General features: G+C 31.3%; 1 protein-coding gene across 1 annotated transcript in view; it reads left to right on the top strand.

Moving 5' to 3' along the window:
• The first annotated feature begins 1,363 nt into the window (after positions 1–1,363).
• LOC136988836 (leucine-rich repeat protein SHOC-2-like) overlaps positions 1,364–19,304 on the top strand; it is a 47,724-nt gene continuing 29,783 nt past the window's right edge. Inside the window, exons 1-4 of the mRNA XM_067286808.1 lie at positions 1,364–1,477; positions 6,115–7,337; positions 15,029–15,160; positions 18,749–18,862. Coding sequence (XP_067142909.1) covers positions 6,117–7,337; positions 15,029–15,160; positions 18,749–18,862 — 1,467 coding nt within the window. The 5' untranslated portion in view covers positions 1,364–1,477; positions 6,115–6,116. The remainder of the gene's footprint in view (positions 1,478–6,114; positions 7,338–15,028; positions 15,161–18,748; positions 18,863–19,304) is intronic.

The following is a 19,304-nucleotide window of genomic DNA, read 5'->3' as shown; positions in this document are numbered from 1 at the left end:
AAAATTTCTTGTATAAATAAAAGTTTTACCAGTGCATGGTTTACCTGTATTTAATTTATGGACAAACATATAAGCATAAACCATATCATAGAAGGTGTTTGTGTTTGTGTTTGTGAATTAACAAAATTAAACAACATGGTTTCAGAAGAACAAAACATTTAGTTTAGTTAGCCAATGGTCAGTGGCGTAGCGTAGTGGGGGCGGCAGCGGCGGCACTTTAAGGGGGAGGCAAAATTTCACAATAAATAATAATAATACCTAAATAAGGGGGCGGCGAAATTTTCCTCCGCCCTGGGCGGCTGACATCCACGCTACGCCACTGCCAATGGTTTCCAATTTTCAATATACATATGCGCTACCAGTTACACCACGAGCGATTCTTCGTTTTTAGGCATATTTAAATCAAGATAACTGGCAGCGCACCGCACGATCAGCGGAGGTTCCGGGTTCACATCCCATTCGGGACCGATTCTTTTCATCCATTCTAAAATATTTATTAAAATTTAATAAATATTTTAGAACTTACGTTACAAACCGGAAGTTTGTATATAGTTAATCTGGCCCCCTGCTTTTAATCTTTCTATATCTGGTCCAGGTTTTCATCCATCTAACTCCGTTTTCAAGATTAAGGAAGAACAGACAAACAGAAGGACGACAGTGGGAATTTATAGGTCTACAATCTTTTAAAATTTTAGTCCAAGCCCAAAAATACATTTCGAAAAAGCCAACTTCAATTAAAATATAAATTTAAAATTGTTATTATTCATATTTTCCACAATTATTATTGAAAGTGGCATAAGTCCATTTGTACCTAAAAAAATCGTTTATATTCTTTAATACAACTTTATTAATTATTATTATATAAAAAAATTTAACAAGTTTATAGTTTTAAAAACATTAGCGAGGTTGAGGCCGAAGTTTTCAACGCGAAAACGTGTTCCTCGGACATTCGGCGCCGCCTTCCTGTAAGCCTAGAAGTTTGACAATGGCGTTTGGAATGTCGAGCATGATTCCACTGACTTTCCAAATGCCATTGTCAAACTTCTAGGCTTACAGGAAGGCGGCGCCGAATGTCCGAGGAACACGTTTTCGCGTTGAAAACTTCGGCCTCAACCTCGCTATTACTTGAATTTTTAACGTTTGCCAATATTTTTCAGTTGACGCAAAGGCAAGCCCTTAAATATCTCAATGTATAAATAAATGGAATTATACCACTTTCATTTATAACGGCTCATTCATAATATAGTAATAATATTAATATAGTGCAGTTATAAACATATTTTTCACAGGTATTTTTGAAACATTTTATAACGTAGGAAATTGTAAGCGAATAAGGAAAGTTTGGGGTACTAACAAGAGAATTATGGAATGCTCTGGTTGGCAACACTAATACCGTAGCGTTAACTTTGTTTACAGTTCTGAAAACGTGTCTTTTATCATTGATGTCAATAACTATTTGTTTTAATCGTTGTAAACAGTAAGTAAATGTGCTATTATTATTGTTGTTATTTGTGAAACAAAAGCAGAAATTTTATATAACTTAACTGTTTGGTTAATGTTACCCTTGGTGCCAAGACGGCGGCTCGTCTCTGATTCCAGCAAGGAAGCAGTGGGATGCACGTTCCAAGGCCAGTTGATCGCTTCGCTAGTAATTGGCCGTCCTACCAATAATTATGGTAATTTATTAGAATAGGTTAGGTTAGAACGTGCGTCCCACTGTTTCCTTGCTGGAATCAGAGACGAGCCGCCGTCTTGGCACCAAGGGTAACATTAACCAAAATGGGTTTATTAACGGAATGAACGTTATCAACCATGTAAAATGATCCATCTTCAGGTTCTGGAATGGTATTAATGAATAGATCAGGAAGCACATTTGAAATTGAACTGCTTGGGGGAACAAGATGGTAAATGCCAAAATGGAAATTTTAGAATACAACAAAAATAAAATTGTGAGTTGAACCAAAAATCTGAATAAATTTATTCAAAAATCAATATTTTACTGAAAGTGTTTTGCAATTGATCTAGTTTCATAATGACATAATTGAAACAAGAATCAAAAGATTGCACCAATAGCAGTAGATGGTGATGGTGCTTATCGTTATGTTTTCCCGAGCAGCTCAATTAAAAAATCCAAAAATTACAAATTTACATAGTGAGGAGCATAAAATATATTAAATAAAACATAGAAAATAGGAATTAATAATTACGAGAAAAATATTATATACAAAATAAAATAATAAATAAATAAATAAATACAGCAATATATACAAATATTGCCAGTAAAAACAGTTTGACAAACAAATAATTTACATATTTTAAAAATATTAAAATGAATACATAAATTAAAAAATAAAATAAAGCAAATTACATTTGTTATTAACAAACATTAAGTCGAAAAAATATTAAAGTAAAACTCACGCCAAAGTTGTATATACTTCTGATAAACAGCACTGAGTTCAGCGTTAACATAAATTCTTTTTATTGCAAGCACTTTCAACGAAATTACGTTCGTCGTCTTCAGGCGAATAAGGAAGGAACAAATTTGAAAGTGGCACGTGCCGAACGTTCCAAACCGATAACGGAAAATTTTCACGTGCCACTTTCAAATTTGTTCCTTCCTTATTCGCCTGAAGACGACGAACGTAATTTCGTCGAAAGTGCTTGCAGTAAAAAGAAGAATTTACGTTAACGCTGAACTCAGTGCTGTTTATCAGAAGTATAAACATTAAGTCTTACTATGTCGTTCTCTTGCCTCGTCTGGTTATCAACTAAATTATTTATTTGTCAAACTTTTAAAATATGTAAATTTTTTGTTTTTGAATTTTGTAAATTTAAAATAAGCTGTTATGGTACTGCCATTAGAACTCAGTTCTTTTTAATTTGTAATTTAATATGTTTTTTTTAACCATAGGCAGACTTCTGAACGGGTCAAAAATATTTGTTTTGATTTAACTTTTGCTGGAAAAGTGTATAAGGTGTAGTGTTATTGGTTTTGCTTCAATTCTTGTTTTCCAAACAGCAATAAGAATCAAAGTTGAGAATAATTATTTTAAATCGCTGTTTTCATTCTGCTTTTCTTTCTATATCTATCTGAGTTAAAATTAGATAGCAAATAAGAACTGAAAGATTGACTGTGGAATTTGTCATTGGATATTATGAACATATATATTATTTTGTTTTCTGAATTTATTTAAGAATTTATTATTATTTGATAAATAGAACAAATTAAGCAATATGACAAAAAAAAAGAACATTGTCACAGCATCTGTATCTTCTGCAATTGAAATTTAGAAGATTCACTTTTTTTTTTTTCATTTTGTTTATTTTATATACATATACAATGAAATGAAATATGAAAATAGCATTTTAATGTTCAAGACAGTATCTTCTAAGCTGCATATCAGTAAAAGTGTCAGGTATATGGTATGGGTTATGCAAAGATATCATTTCTATTATAGTATATTTCTACAGGATTTCTATTATGATTATACACCATTCTGAGTTATATGCACAAAAATAATCTCTAAATTTTATGAAACATTTTGTTTTTTAAATAAAAATTGACTTTTAACTTTAATTTTTGACAAATATATTCATGTAATCAGTGGTGTTATTCAGTGGATTCGCACAGGTTCCGCCGAACCGTTGTTAAAATTTTCAAAAGTTTTCTGAACCTTGTTAAACACACATTTCTCAGTGGTTTGTTTCTTTTAAAAAATATATTAAAATATACGTATTATACTCTGTAACACTACTAAACTAGAGCCTTAGACCGTTCATAGTTTCCGGGAAAACTGCTCGGGGCATGAGCCGGTTCCGGGGGGAGCCAGTTAGTTGTTAGACATGTGCGAGTCATAGTGCAATATTAAAATATTGCGCAAAATATTAAAATATGTACAAAATAAACCATTTTGAACACTCTTTTTTATTATTTATAAAAACATATAGTTCTGGCATAAACAATGTTAAATTTTAACTGACTTAATTTTGCGAACGCTTTTTTTTATTTATATGGGTATCTTAAGGTCAGTTTTTGCACGAATGTTGCTAATGCACCATTTGAGCGAAAAAAAATTAAGAAAAAATTTTCTGTTAGCGAACCCTTCGTTAAATATTTCGAATATTGCCACTGCATGTAACTATATATATATAGTAAAACTTGTGTAAACTGGAATTGCGTAGTACTAAATTTATTTTTTCTATTTTGAACAGGTTGTAGTATTTTTTTTTTTTTGAACTATATCAGTTAAATGTCACACAGTTACATTCATTTTTAATGGTAAAATCATTTTAACATATAAAAATCCTGTTACTAGGTTTAATTCAAAGCAACTCCAACTAAAGATACAAGTATTTAAAAGCAAGAGTTAAGAACTATTTGATTTAAAAACTTCTTATTGTTTCTGAGAACTAGTGCTAAGAATTTGAATACTTCCTGGATACAATTCTTACAGTATGAGCTCAAGTGATAGCAAACAAGCCAATTTAAGTAACAAGAACTTGTCTCATTTTGCTGTCAGAAATGACATTATAGTAATATAGTGTCTGAGTTATTCTGTGATCTGACTTTTCTAGAAATTTTAATACTTTAATTAATGATTTGCTTTAATCTCTGTAATTATCAACATGTTAATCAACTTGTTTTCAAATACTCTGTACTAGCTAGTTATCAACCAATCCATACAAAGCAGATTGGCAGTACTGCAGGGATTGATCTGGAAAATTTTAAAAAATTGCCAACCATTTCACCAGTTTTAAATTATTTTTGCCACTTCAAATTATTTTTTTCTACCAGTTTTACTTACTAATTATTGCAAGTGCTGGTAGTTTTACCTTGGAGCCAGGAAAGCAAAAATAACATTAATATGTTAATCTGTCACTTAGAAATAGGAATCATTTTTGAATAATTTTTTAATGAATAATACCAAATAACACATTTGGTCACAGTGCTTAAACAGTATTTCACATGTTCTGTCATATCAAAATTTTTATGCTATGCTTTAGTCTACTGAATAAAGATTAAAGTGAAAAATGTTATCCCAAAAAAATCTTCAATCTGGAAATGCTGGGTTGCATTGCATGAAAACTGCCTTTGGTTCTCAACATCACTTCCTGCTTTCTTGTTTGAATTTTCCACATGACATCATGACATGGCTAGGTGTGTGTAGTGCATGGGATTCCAATTGCCCAGAAACTCATATTCTACTGTTTTTCCTGAAGCATGCTTTGTGATTCAATTTCATGTTGAATGTTGAAATAAGTAGACTACTTTTTATCACTAGTATTATATTTTTAATTCCACTTTCATAAGAATATTGTCAAGTGGCAATTTTGGCACTATACAGCAAGACTTTTGGTACTGCACTGTGTTACTTTATTTTCATTGTTTTTACAAATTTCATTCATTGCTTGTTTTCAATAACTCGATACTCAGAAACTTATTTTATTTTTAACAGTTAAACACTTAAGTTAATTCTACCCTTGGCAAATTCTAACAAAAACAACGAAGTTCCCATGTCCACATATCCCCTTGTCATGTGACATTTGTTTCTGGGAAAAAGTTTTAAATCATTCTTGGAGTACAGTATATCATGCTCTGCAATGATCATTGTACCTGGAGGCAATTTTTGTTATTTGTCTACAAGTGGAATCTAAATTTTCTACTTTATTCAGCTTAAGTTACATTCTTGTACCCAAAAACTTCTTTTATTTGCATATTAGACAGGCTTCCAGCTTATAGTAAAATTTAACAGAAAAACATTTTGTTCTGAAAAACTTTTTCTGTTTAGGCAGGTTTTCTTTTTATGGCCTGTTTCCTGCTTAAACAGGTTCTTTTTATGGAACCTATTTAGGCAGGTTCTGTTTACACAATTTTACTGCATTTACTGTATATATATGTACAGTATATATTTTTTTGTTTTGGAAAAGATTATTGTAACAAATTATTTTTATTTTATCTCTTTTTCATTTCTAAACTTTATTATATATAGATCCTATGAATAATTTTTTTAACACTTTATTCCACATTTATATTATTACACATTGAATTACACCTTATACAATTTAACATTAATTTGTTAATAAAAAAAATGTCATTAATATTTTTAATTTCAGATATGAGAACTTTAAGAACAGAAGAGGAAAAAGTTGAAACAATAGAATTAGATTTATCATCTCAACAGCTTTCAAGTTTGCCAGATTATCTATTAGATCTTCAAAATACTACTTCGTTAGATCTGAATTTTAACTATTTATCAACAATTCCTGGTACTTTGTGTAATAAACTCAAAAAGTTGACTTGTCTTTCAATTTCTGGGAATGGCATAACTACATTACCAAATAATATTGGAGATTTAACTGAATTAACAGAATTGCATTTAAGTGAAAATACATTACATGAATTACCCTCAAGTTTTTCACAACTTAGCAATTTAAAAATTCTTAATTTAATGAGTAATTTACTTGAAGCATTTTCTTGTGTTAATGGTTTACATTCTCTGACAGAATTAATTTTAGATGAAAATTGTATAACCTTTCTTCCCGATAATATTGATTGTCTGGTGAATTTACAGCGATTTGAAGCAAGTTATAATTATATTAGTGTCTTACCTGAAAGCTTTGGGAATCTTTCTAAATTAAAATGTTTAAATTTAAGCAAAAACTCAATACAGGAATTGCCAGATTCATTTAATAATTTATCATCACTTGTAGATTTAGATTTATCTGACAATAAATTGAATATTTTACCACAAAACTGTAAATCATCACATTTGTTAGAAAAAATTTTTTTAGACAACAATAATTTAGTTGCATTACCACTATGGTTTAATAATTTAAAATCTATTATACATATATCCCTTAAAAATAATAGTATTAAAGGTATGCCATTTTTAGAAGATTTTGGAAATGTGAGCAAAAAATTGAAACATTTTGATTTAGGAGGAAATTGCATTGATACTTTACCAGAAAGTTTTGGCAATTTGGAAAATCTTGATTTTATTGATATGGGAAGTACAGCTGATGAAGTGGAACGATCAAGACATATACAAAATGGAAATTTCCTTAAATGTCTTCCATTGAGTTTTGGAAAATTATTTAATTTAAGCCAATTATATTTAGATGAAAATTCTATAGAGAGTTTACCAGAGAATTTTGGAGATCTTGTAAATTTACAATATTTGGATCTTTGTCATAATTATCTTCTTTATTTACCTGAGAGTTTTGGAAAATTGCAATCTCTTGAAGTTTGTTTGTTATCTATTAACTATATTGAATGCTTACCTGAAAATTTTGGACAGCTGCAGAAGATGACAGAAGTAAGGCTTGATGATAACCAAGTATGTATGTTTTTAATGTATTCATTAATAAAACATTGCATTAGAAATTTTTTATAAAAATATTTTGTAATGAAGAATTATATAATAAATAGATACGAATGAAGATTATTATTAAGACTGTTGAATATATTAAAAATATTAATCTTGAGTTAATCTAATTTTCAGTCCAAAACATTAAGTCATGTAAATTTGATGTATTAAAAAATTAAGATGATTCAGTTGTAAACAATACGGGTGCAGATGGTGCTACAGTTGCCTTTTGCTAATTTTCAATTATCCATAAATTGGATAATTTGAGGTGGCATTGGATATTTTTCTAACCCTGGGGAAAATTTGATAATTTTGGATGTTTTTAGAAAACCTGCTAACTTGTTTAAGTATTTACAAATCCCAAATTTTAAAAATCCCAAAAACTTACAAATTGGCTACTTTTCATATAGTCAAAATAAAAGGGGGGCCTATGATAACAATATACACTTTAGTGTAGATCTTATTTTCCTTTTTCTTTTTCTTTTTAATTTTGACATCAGAATTAACTTTTCTAAGCCCTTACATTTGACAGCTAGATGCTGAGGTGGTTAAGGTGGTCAGCTTACTGCAATGGGGACCAGGATCTAATCTGGTTGAGCAACCTCAAGAACTTTTTATGAGCAATTTATCATGGATATGTCAGGTTCTGTTCCTTCACCACATGGCCTCATTGTGAGCCTACCAAATCCATTTTAGCTACAATTAAAAAGATTCTTTTAGTGCTCATAAGGTAGAAAAAGACAAAAATGGAAAGAAAGGCCTTACGTTATATTCTTTTAGATAATTTTGGACACTAATGTTTAGAATTGAATAATTTTATTTATTTCCAATGGCAATATTGCACAACTTGCTAAATAGTGGTTTTGGCAAACTAAAGACAGCCAGATTCAAATCATTAAAGCTGCTAACTAGTGAATCCTAGTTTAATGAGGTTTAACCTGTATCACATTGCCACATACTGCATGTGAGAGGCATCACAGAGAATCAGTTGATTTGAATATTCACAGTTGCAGTTTATATTCATTAAATTATCATTGGCTATCAAACCACTATTCATCATCTTCAGGTTTTACATCTTCAGAATAGGACTACATTGAACAGTATACCATACATCACTAAAGTTTCTGCATAGTATAAGTGCCTTCTACAAATAAAATATTTGTCAAATGTGACGTAGTGATGAATTTTGGTACCAGTATGCTTTCTTACAGAAATGTCTGTTGCATGATGTGAAATGTCACCATAATAGATTTAACTGCATTTGGACTGCTAAACAGCTCTCTAAACAATGTTGAATAGGAGTATTTTAATTATAGTCACCTGGTACAAAGCAAATATTTTTAAATTACAAATTAATGTTATGTTCTCTTTTCAAGTAAACAAGTGTTATCAAAACTTACATAAATGCTTTCTCAAGAACAGTCAACCTCCCTTAAAACAAACACCTATAAAGCAAATTCTTGCATTAAAGCAAATTTTCCTGTTGCCCTGGTAAAACTCCATTGTCACAACGTTAATGTTCATGCAATAAAGCAAACAAAAATTTTATCAGAATTCATTAAATGTATCTGTAAATTACCTTCACAACCCCTAAGAAATAACCCTATTTCCAATAACGATTTTATTATTCAGATCAAAAAGTGTAAAAAGCAAATTGGCACTGTAATAAATAATCTGTTTTGAGTAGAATAATTTTCTTCTCCTAGTATGCAAAGACAGATTGATCTCTAATTGTAGAGCAATTCAAACATCTGGTTTTATTGGACCATTTCCACTATAGTCAGAAAATAGGGGATAAACTTTAAGGAGGCCATCCCTTTAAATCAGTGGTTCTTAACCGGTGGTCCACGGACCACTGGTTAATGAAAGCACCCGAAGTGGTCCATGAAGTCATCCTAAAATTATTAAATAAATGACGACGAGTTCTGTCAGTTCAAATTTCAAATACGTTTTGCTTATTTAGTGGATTTTTTTGCACAACTAAATAAATTGAACCTTCAACTGCAAGATTCAGGAAATATGAAATTGGAAGGCACTAGCAATATATTTGCATTTGAAGATAAAATCAGTGCGTTTATCGCCAAAATCGACCTATTGATCAGCAAAGTTGAAAGAGAGAATTTTTCTGCGTTTGATACATTGAACCCTATTATTGACAGACAGTGTGCTGAAATGCCCACCAGTGGCCGAGCGGTTCTGTTGCTAAACGCTGGGAGTTGGTTGCGGGTTCCTGCCGCGTTCGGACAGGGTGGCCATGTGGAGTTTTCCGGGTTTTCTTCACATTTGTAACAGCTGAATAGGGGCCAGTTTCCTTTAAAAGACCTCCCGGAAGGCATTATTCCCACGCGTAACATCGCATCCCAGAGACAGCAATGGGAAACCTCTCTGGGTTTAACTTTCCCTAGTAAATTCCTTGGCGCGTTATTAACCTTACTAACCTGCGCCAGGTGTCGCCATAGTCCGGTAATGGATATAGAAGGCACAGAGAAGAAGTGTGCTGAGATTAAAGGACAAATACAAAAGAACATTACATTCCATTTGCAAAACTTGAAAAATGAATTCAATCGCTATTTTCCTGACTGCAAGGACAAAGGTATTCAGAAACTGATCCGCACTCCTTTCATAGTCAATATTTCTGAGGTGCCGGATGAAATACAAGAGTTAATTGAAATGCAACACGATAGTAACTGCAAGGATACTTTCAAGACAGGAATTAATCTTGAAGATTTTTGGAGCCAAAAAGCTATTGCTTTCTCTAAAATTTGAGAAATCGCTTTACGGTACCTAACTTTATTTTCAACCACATATTTATGCGAGCAAGGATTCTCAGTGCTTTTGATAATTAAAAATAAACATCAAAATCAGTTGAATGCCAGTGCCGACATGCATTTGGCTTTGAGTAGCACTGAACAAAGAATCCAGCAGTTGGTAAACACTATGCAGTTACAAAAATTGCACTAAAATAATATAATTAATGTAACATTTTCGCAAATAATATAATACTCTTGGTTCCGAATAATTTTGTACGTGTTTAATTTATAGAACAACCCTATAAGCACTTATATTACTGTCAAACAGCTCGTGGTCCATGGCAAGAAAAAAATTTTGATAAATGGTCCGTCATCACTAAAAGGTTAAGAACCACTGCTTTAAATGGATGTGGTCTCACACAAACATGTGCTAGTTTGCATGTTGGGGATGCATACGGTGATGCCAGGTTTGGCTACTTTGTGCCAAATTTGACTCCTTTGGCATCAAAAAATATTTTCTACTTTTTCAAACATTGCCTATTAATCAAAAATTAATTGAAGTTGAAGAAAGAGTATTAAATTTAATCGGTGTTACTGCTGTCCTCTCTCTCCAATTGCTCGTGAAGTAAAATCATTCTTACACGAAAAGACGCCATGTTGTTTTCACTTTCATTACGTTCCTAACGGCAGCTCGAGAGTGACCGATAACAAAAGCTTAGTTATCGCACGTGGCTATCAGCACCGAAAACGAAACGTACAGCTCAGAATAGCATTTTCACAGTTGATTAAATGCGAATCACATGGTTCCGATAGAAACTGGTTTTTATCGTATTCGTTAGCTTAACGATACTACTCATAATAGGTCCCTTGCTCAACTAATTTACTCATCTGGAAAACATTTAAGCCTGGACTCCTCTTTACCGGAATCTGCGACGTAATCATAAAACTGAAAGCCAAACTGACAAAACTTTCAGTTTTGGAAGGTTCGGTTGGGCAGAAACAAGACTGAAAGCAGAGTTAAAAATTATTTAACTTTTCCGTTTTCGTTCCGCGCTTCTGTCGTACTGCAACCAATAAAAACGCAAGGATTCGTGACGCGTAGTCATGTGCATTTGTCACGTGTAGTTTGATTGTCGTAATGGCGGAAAGTGTAGCAAAAAGGATGAGGAAACAAATAGATTTGGAATTATTCATTGAAGAAGTTAGAAAATACGACAAAAAATGTAAATAATTCAAAGATTATTAACAATGAAATTGTTAATAAATGCAGAGAAAGCAAGGCAAAATCCGTAGCGTCGTCCATGTTTGACTCTACGACAATTACAAAACTGATCAACAGATGATGCACTTCCACATAACGTGCTAGTGGAGTCAAGTTAAAACAAAAACAGAACTGAAACAAAAACTCTGTATGTTTCAATTCTGTTTCTGAGTTTCTGTTTTCAGGTAATGTGGAGTCTAGGCTTTACTAAGGAAATTCTAGACATCTGTATTGTAGTGGAGTGGGATGCTTGTCTTGATGAAATTCATTTGTTCTTCTATGTCATTATTATTTAATTGTGAAATGAGAAAATTTTTCAGCATATCCAGATACATGATACTATTGATAAAAAAAGGAGGAGGCCATACATTTTATCTTGGCTGAGAGCACAAATTACATTCAAGAGCATGTTCTACTTTGCTCATGGAGTTTTGAATCCCCAGATCCTGCCATTGTGGGTGTTTGTTTTACTACTGAAGTGTAAATCAACTCATTACCAAAGATAATGTTATCCAGGAATACCTAATTTTTCCTCATTTCCATGCAACCTTTCTTCATAAAATTCCTGACAAGCCATCTTATCTGTGTCAGTAATTTTTTGCAAATTTTCAAATTTGTATAGTTTTAAGTGAATTTTTTGGTAAAACTCTCCAAATAGTTGGTTGTGAAATGCCAATTTTACAAGATATGCATTGTGTTAATTTCATGGGACTGCAAATAAACCTCATCCTCACTTATTCCATGACAGAATCAGAAACTCATGGGTGACCAGTGGATTTGTCATGGCAAACAGAACAACCTGTTTCAACAAAATTTCAATGTTATGAATAAATGGGGGGGTTTAGTGGAAAAATGATGGAAATTAGAAAATTAGGAAATTTTTGAGAAAAAGGAGGATTGTGCTTCAGTTCAATATGCAACAAACTTTATTATGCACTTTAAGTTAATAAAAAATTGCACTTTAATATACAATGTGTTATTAAGGTGGATGTACAATCCATGGGCATGCAATTGAACTGTGAAAATTTCCTAGAAGATGGATTAATATAAAATTTCACCAACCTTATGTAGGCTATGCACATAAATGCAAATAAGAAATCTGTTACTAATGTTTTTGGTCTACATTTAAGACCTTGGTTTTCAAAATCACTTTCTTGTACTGGTGCTAGTATCAGAAAGGTTTTAAAAACTCTACCTTAAGAAAATCTTAGATATAGACTGGAAACATTAGTAATGAATTTCTCACTTATGTGCAAGGCCTACATAAAGTTGAAGGTGAATTTTATTTGGATTTATGCTTTGTTATTAGATCAATTTATAAGACGGATCAATGATGATATATCCAATGATATATCCAAATTTGTTAATAACGCATTTTTTGTAGTTTTGCAGGATATGCCATTTTTTCATTAAGTTCCTCAATTGTAGGTCTACTTGGAGGATTCTTACAATAGTGATTGCAAAAATTCTGTGGAACTATTGTGGATTTTATTTCTGAAAAACCAAAACATACAGCAAGCATCCTCCATGCTACTGAAAACAGCCATTTTGAAATATATATCTCACAGTGACATAATGCCAATAACCATAAAACATTACTGTAAACCAGCGATTCTCAACCTTCTTAGCTCTGCAACCCCCCAAATAGTAAATATAAATAAAATTAATATTTCGCGACCCCCGTCCCCCAAAGGAATAATAACAGTAAGCCGTACTATTACTAATCGAATTTTGACTGTAATTGTAAATGTAAATTTATACATTAAGAAAATACCGACAATATAAAAAATGTAATACAACTATTCCTAATATTTTATGTCGCTGCATTTATAGCGACGTATGAACATGCATGTATGATGTGTACATACATGAGCAATTTACAAGTTCCAACTTGATATGTATGTGCTCTTTGTAATTTTATCTCCTCCTATAATACTCGCTGTGAGAGCATGTTTGAACACGCATATGCTGCATTTGAACAAGTCGTGCTGTCGCTAGTATAAAAGAGGCACTGGCGATTGCACCACTTAAGTTTCAAATGCAAAGCGTGCATCTGGTGTTTATTTTAGTGTGCGATCAACCATAAAACTGAATTTTTTTTTAAATTTCTAATGCAAAATGGATAAATTTGTGAAAAAACGAAGTGAGCCATCTACATCCAGTGAATCGGTTGGTAAAAAGACAAGGTTGTACAATGACAGTTATTTAAATTATGGTTTCACCCGCAACCCCCAGGTTGAGAAACACTGCTGTAAACTAACATTTTTTTCCATATACAATGGACATCATCAGGTTTAACTGAAAGAATGCAGAATGGAACAAGAAAATTTAAAAATTTTTTCAGAACAGAACATTTTTAATTAAAGTTCCGGCACGAGGAGAGTTGCTCATGTCTGATACAAAAATACCACTGAAGAGAATTAGATAAGCTATAGTGCTCTACAAGCAGATGAAATTGAGTCCATTTCTTTAAAGTTAATTGCTGTACCCTCTTTTCAACTCTTTATAGATTTCAACTGACATCAACAAAGCAGCAGTGGGCTTGCTACTAGGCTCTGAAGCTGCCAATCTTAAACTAGCAGCAACAGGCCAACTATTAGTTTCAGAAGCAGCCACCTGTCTTGTTGGAGAACCTCCAAAGACACTTCATTCTCATTTGTAGATTCAAAAGCCATGAATGGCTTGTAACATAGGGAAATATATGGTTGATGTTTAAAGTCCAATGCAGATGCAAGGCTGAGTACAATGGGGTATTATCTGGTGTCCTAAGGAGACTGTTTATGGCACCCATTATACTATTTGAATATCCTTCCAGTCCACATCACATCATCTCCCACCTTGGCATTGGCATGTGTTTCTTTTAGTTGGACCCAGCCATGGCAATTAAATGAAAAACCCAAATTGAAACACTACAGCACAGATCACTAAGTCTCCTCATCACAACAAAATGGAGACACAACAGAGAAATTGAATGAGTATGATATTCAGTAAAATTAAAAAGAAAATTCGAAGTTAAATTTATTAAAACAATTTTGACCATACAAATAATTCTGGATCAGTTCAAATTCTTTTTAATATTCCAACTAGAGACAGAACAACTTTAAACACCAACAACATGATATTAAAAAATACATACACTATACAACTGACATTGACCTTTTCTTCGAGGATCCGATGTCAACGACACAGCATTAAAATTTTTCACCTCAGGTAAATATCTGTTGTATTTATACACATCTGTAGACCTCTGGTGGAAATCTGGGAATTCATCATAATTATCATATTTATATTAATTGTAAAATCCCAAGGATTAATTCTGTTGTTAAAACAATTTTGACCATACAAATAATTCTGGGTCAATTCAAATCCTTTTTAATATTCCAACTAGAGACAGATGGTTAACAACTTTAAACACCAATGACATGATATTAAAAATGTTTTAAAATTGTTTTAATAACAGAATTAATTTTTGGAATTTTACAATTCAAAATTAAATTTACTAAAATTTAATTAAAAAGTCGATATAAGTGATTGTGTATTAATCATTGACTAAATTGCAATTATTTATATCATCTATAATGTGTGTATTTTCTCAGTAAAATTGTTTTAAATTTATTAATATTAGTAATATTATCTTTTTTCTTTTCTAGTTATGTGAATTGCCAAAGTCATTCTGTGAACTTCAAGAATTAAGAACATTAGATTTGTATAAAAATAATCTTAAAGAATTACCTAAGGCATTGAAATTTTTGACAAAATTGATTCGTTTAGATATTTATGAGGTAAGATTCAAAGCATATTATTATTTTATTCTGAACAACAAAAATTTGTTGAAAAGATGTTTATTAATGTTTTGATTTAAAATTATTTTTGTTGTTAGATACAATATATTTAAATGATTTATGTTACATTATTTTTAAGTAAATGTAATATTATATATGTATGTAATATATTATATATGTATATAATATATTATACATGTATATAATATATTATACAGTGTATATAAAACATGATTGTTTTTCAGCCAGAACACATCAGTATGCCATACAGACAGATAGCGTTAAAAGTATTGATAGTTGGTATATGGTACTGGCGGTTGCTGAGTATAGGTATCTCTTTTGATTAACATAATTAACTAGTTGCTCAATACTGCTGCTTATATCAAAATCGTGTTAATCAAATACATTGGTACCTTGGTACTTGACCAAACAATCATGACCCATTAGAACACATTTTCTGTTAAATGACAAATATTTTTATTTTAATTTTGTCATCCATAAAATAAGCTTTCTATGATAAAAATGAGTAACTAATTTAAAAAATGAAATGAAACTTTAGAGTTGCCTACCTTCGTCAGACAAAATTATACTCAATCCAGTTTGTTTTTTTACTTAATGCATGTGAAACATAATCATCATGTCAGTGATACACTAAGAATTTTTGCAAGTTTATGAATTGTTTTATTTATCAGTTTTTAACAATTCTTTCTGAAATTTCTTGTCAACAGCTTTTGGGCACCCCATACATTTTGTATCCTTTAGTTCAAAATTTCCCAAACAAAACATTCAAAACTACATTTGACACATCCAAAGTTTAAGAGTATCTTCCCCATACTCACTCCGAATAATTTTTACTATTTGTATAGTGTTATATCCTTTACAAAACTTAAAAAGCATACATAATATTCCCAATCTGCATTTTATCTGCAGACATTTCAATTTGATTTTACACATACAAAATGTGCAGTTTTAAAATAAGCTTCTAAACAATATCATATTAGCGGTAATATGTTAAATTTCACAACTATCATAATTAAACTACATATCTATATTGGAAATCATCCTTGTCATAAAAATAGCAAATTTATCAACAACTTATTTGCTGAGAAAAACATATCTATGTTAACTAAAGATATGTTAATTAAAACTTCAGTCACATATGTAAAGCGATTGTTGCAATAAATTTCGTGTGTTAATCCTGTGTTAAGCAAGGGATACCTGTAAAAACAATTATATAGTGTATGTTCAGTCATTATATATAACTCTGTATGTTACCTCATATGCATACCAACAGTAATTTTTTTTAGAATAAAAACACTATTATTAATATAAAAGCCATCATATCTGTGTGTGTATGTGTGAATTCCTTATAACTCCTGCAATTTTTGTCTAATCCAGATGAAATTTGGGTTATATTTATTTTATGTTCTGATGGAAAGTATGGGTTACTTATTTTGTGGGAATATTAGCTATAGAACAAATGTTTTATCCATTTCGGATTGGTGATTGCACTGACCTTGCAGTGGTGATAGTGACCAAGTGACGTTCATTCTTGATGAGGAAATTTCCCTTAAGTTGCATTTTTAAATTTTTTGGCAAATAGTGTATTTTAAACTTACTTCATTAAATTTAAACTTTAAAAATGATAGCCACATCGTGTCACTTTTGTAAATTAAAAAAAAAATATATTTTCATAGTGACCACGTGACATTCTATTATCCAATTGGAAGTAATGATCTAATGAGCACATTATTTAGAAAATGTTATCACTCATCTAATTAATGTATATACAATTCATCGTTGTTTTATCAATGCGGAATTAAGAAGACTTGCTATTTTGTCCAAAAAAAAAAAATGCCTAGGAGAAAGCACAAGAGTAAAATTGGTGAAGTAAATTCTAGATCTAAAAGAATAAGAACAACTGACACCCTTGAAGGCCATGTAGTTCAACTTGAGCAACTTTCAGTAAGAATGATTCTTTGTCAAGAGCTACCAGAAACAACATCACAACATCAATCTTTACTTGAAGCTCTTCTCAATTCTTCAATCTACTTTCTCATAAAAATATTCTGTCATGCTTGACAGGAGAATTTCTAGTATAAATATGTGGGTTCACTGGGAGGTCGGGCGGAGTCGGACCTCCTTTTTCTCGGTCAACAGGTCGGTAAAACCTGCCCACGGTCAAGGAAGGCAGTCCAATCTGGAACTAATTGCTTGTCAGGTCGAGTGGAGGAGTAGAGTGGACTCGTTGATAAGACAGAGGCGATATTCGAATAAATGACACCAGTTAAAATAACAAACAGAATTTATTGCTAGACAAAAGGACAGTTACACCGGATAACATAGATAGAACTATTACGTGCTAACTTAGGAGTTTATGAACCCGAGAGAGAGTTTACAAATTAGTGGTCATCATACCTCAACAAGGATCGTCAGAGGATGGAGTCAGTTCGAAATCCAATCGGCGACGGCGGAGAGGCCTTCGAGTTCAAATAGAGGCGGGAGCCACAAACGACCCCTCTGTCCACGCTCCCCTCCTTTTTATTTCATCCCCTCGTTAATTTTCTCGCCAATTAGCGAATTTTGTCTTTAGTTCCGTTCTGACTCAGTTTCGAGTTTCGAGGGGAGGGGAAATACAGTCATTCCCCTAAGACGGGTTGGCTTTTGGTTTGGAATTTGGTTGTTGATGTCGAAATAAAGACTAATAGAAGTTTAAATTTATATTTTGCCGGTAGATTCGGATTTTCACAAATACAATATGTAAATAAAACTATGTAAACTATATATATAGTTTCAAACTTCAGATTGCAATGAATTACATTAGAATCTCTCTATAATAGAACACTAGATAAAAAAAATGGAATGTACAAAAATGAAAGAAAAATTTCTTGCTTTTTTTATGACAAGTTTAATTTTTTTTTTTTTTTTTTTAAATGGTCAGGAATATCTCCATATTCATACAAATACATCTGTGATAATGTTCAGCATCAGAATGTTTCAACTCACTCGGTAGTTGGTAGTGTCATGATTTCTTACCTCTCTGCTTTACTTAACATAATTGTTCACTTTTCTCCTCATTAATATCAGTTAATGCTAACGAAATGAAAATGTTTTCTCTTTTTAACAATGTATAAAAGATGGCTCTGCTGTCAATTGTAATCTACACTGTCAACTATTATTAGAATGTCATTAGTTAGTTTTTAAATGTGTTGCTGCTGTGTTTCAAGTATGTGACTATTGATTTGCTTGCATAACTTTATTTGTTGTAGTTGCAATTGCCCGCACAGCTGAAAATTGAAAATATGGTCTTTATTTAAAAGCAAACAGTAACTGTAGAAAAGATAAAGAATAACCAGAAACTCTAGACATTATTGTTTAAGGTAAGTGCTATCTATTATCTTTTGAACATGGTATGCTGAAAGACACTATTTTAGCCCATTAGTCAAACTTGCTTTGAATACTTACACAATAATGTCTGAAGTTTCTGGTAAATGAATTAAGAATGAATTTAAATGTTTATAAATAAAATTTCTTAATTTTATATGAAAAAATATAATGTACATTTTAAATAATATTTTTTCATTTTAGAATAATTTTGAAATTTCTTGGGAAGATTCAATAACTAGAACTTCAGAAAGAAGTAAAATTGAAAATTTAAAGAAAAACAATGATACTTCAATTGAAAATGCCAAGAATATTGAGGTAACAAATATTAACATATTATTTCTATAAATGAAATAAAATAGCTATATTTGTTGTCATTTAAAAATAAATTCAGCTTAAATTTTACTTTTGTGTTAAATATAGAATTTAGTTATTGTATAAATTGTTAAAAATGTTAAAAAATTTTTGAATAATATGTAACATATATATTGTTGTAATTATTGTAATGTACGCTTTAACGTACATCACAATAATTACTCTGAAGAACAAAATGAAACTTAATGGCTGTTAAAAAGAAATCATTTTATAGGAAAGGAAAGGTTTTTATATGGATTTTTTCACTTATTTCAAATTTTTCTTTCTTTCTTTTGGATTCAGTTTTCGAGCAAAGGGCATTTCTGTCTTCTGTCATAAAACCATTTGTAACCATAGTAAGTATTAATGCTTGTATATTTATCTCAAATGTCTTCCTTGTAGATAT

The sequence above is a fragment of the Centruroides vittatus genome, unplaced genomic scaffold, assembly GCF_030686945.1.
Source record: "Centruroides vittatus isolate TY-2023 unplaced genomic scaffold, ASM3068694v2 scaffold_386, whole genome shotgun sequence".
Lineage (NCBI taxonomy): Eukaryota > Metazoa > Arthropoda > Arachnida > Scorpiones > Buthidae > Centruroides > Centruroides vittatus.
Note: the sequence above shows the minus strand (reverse complement) of the source record. Positions and strands in the feature narration are given on the sequence as shown.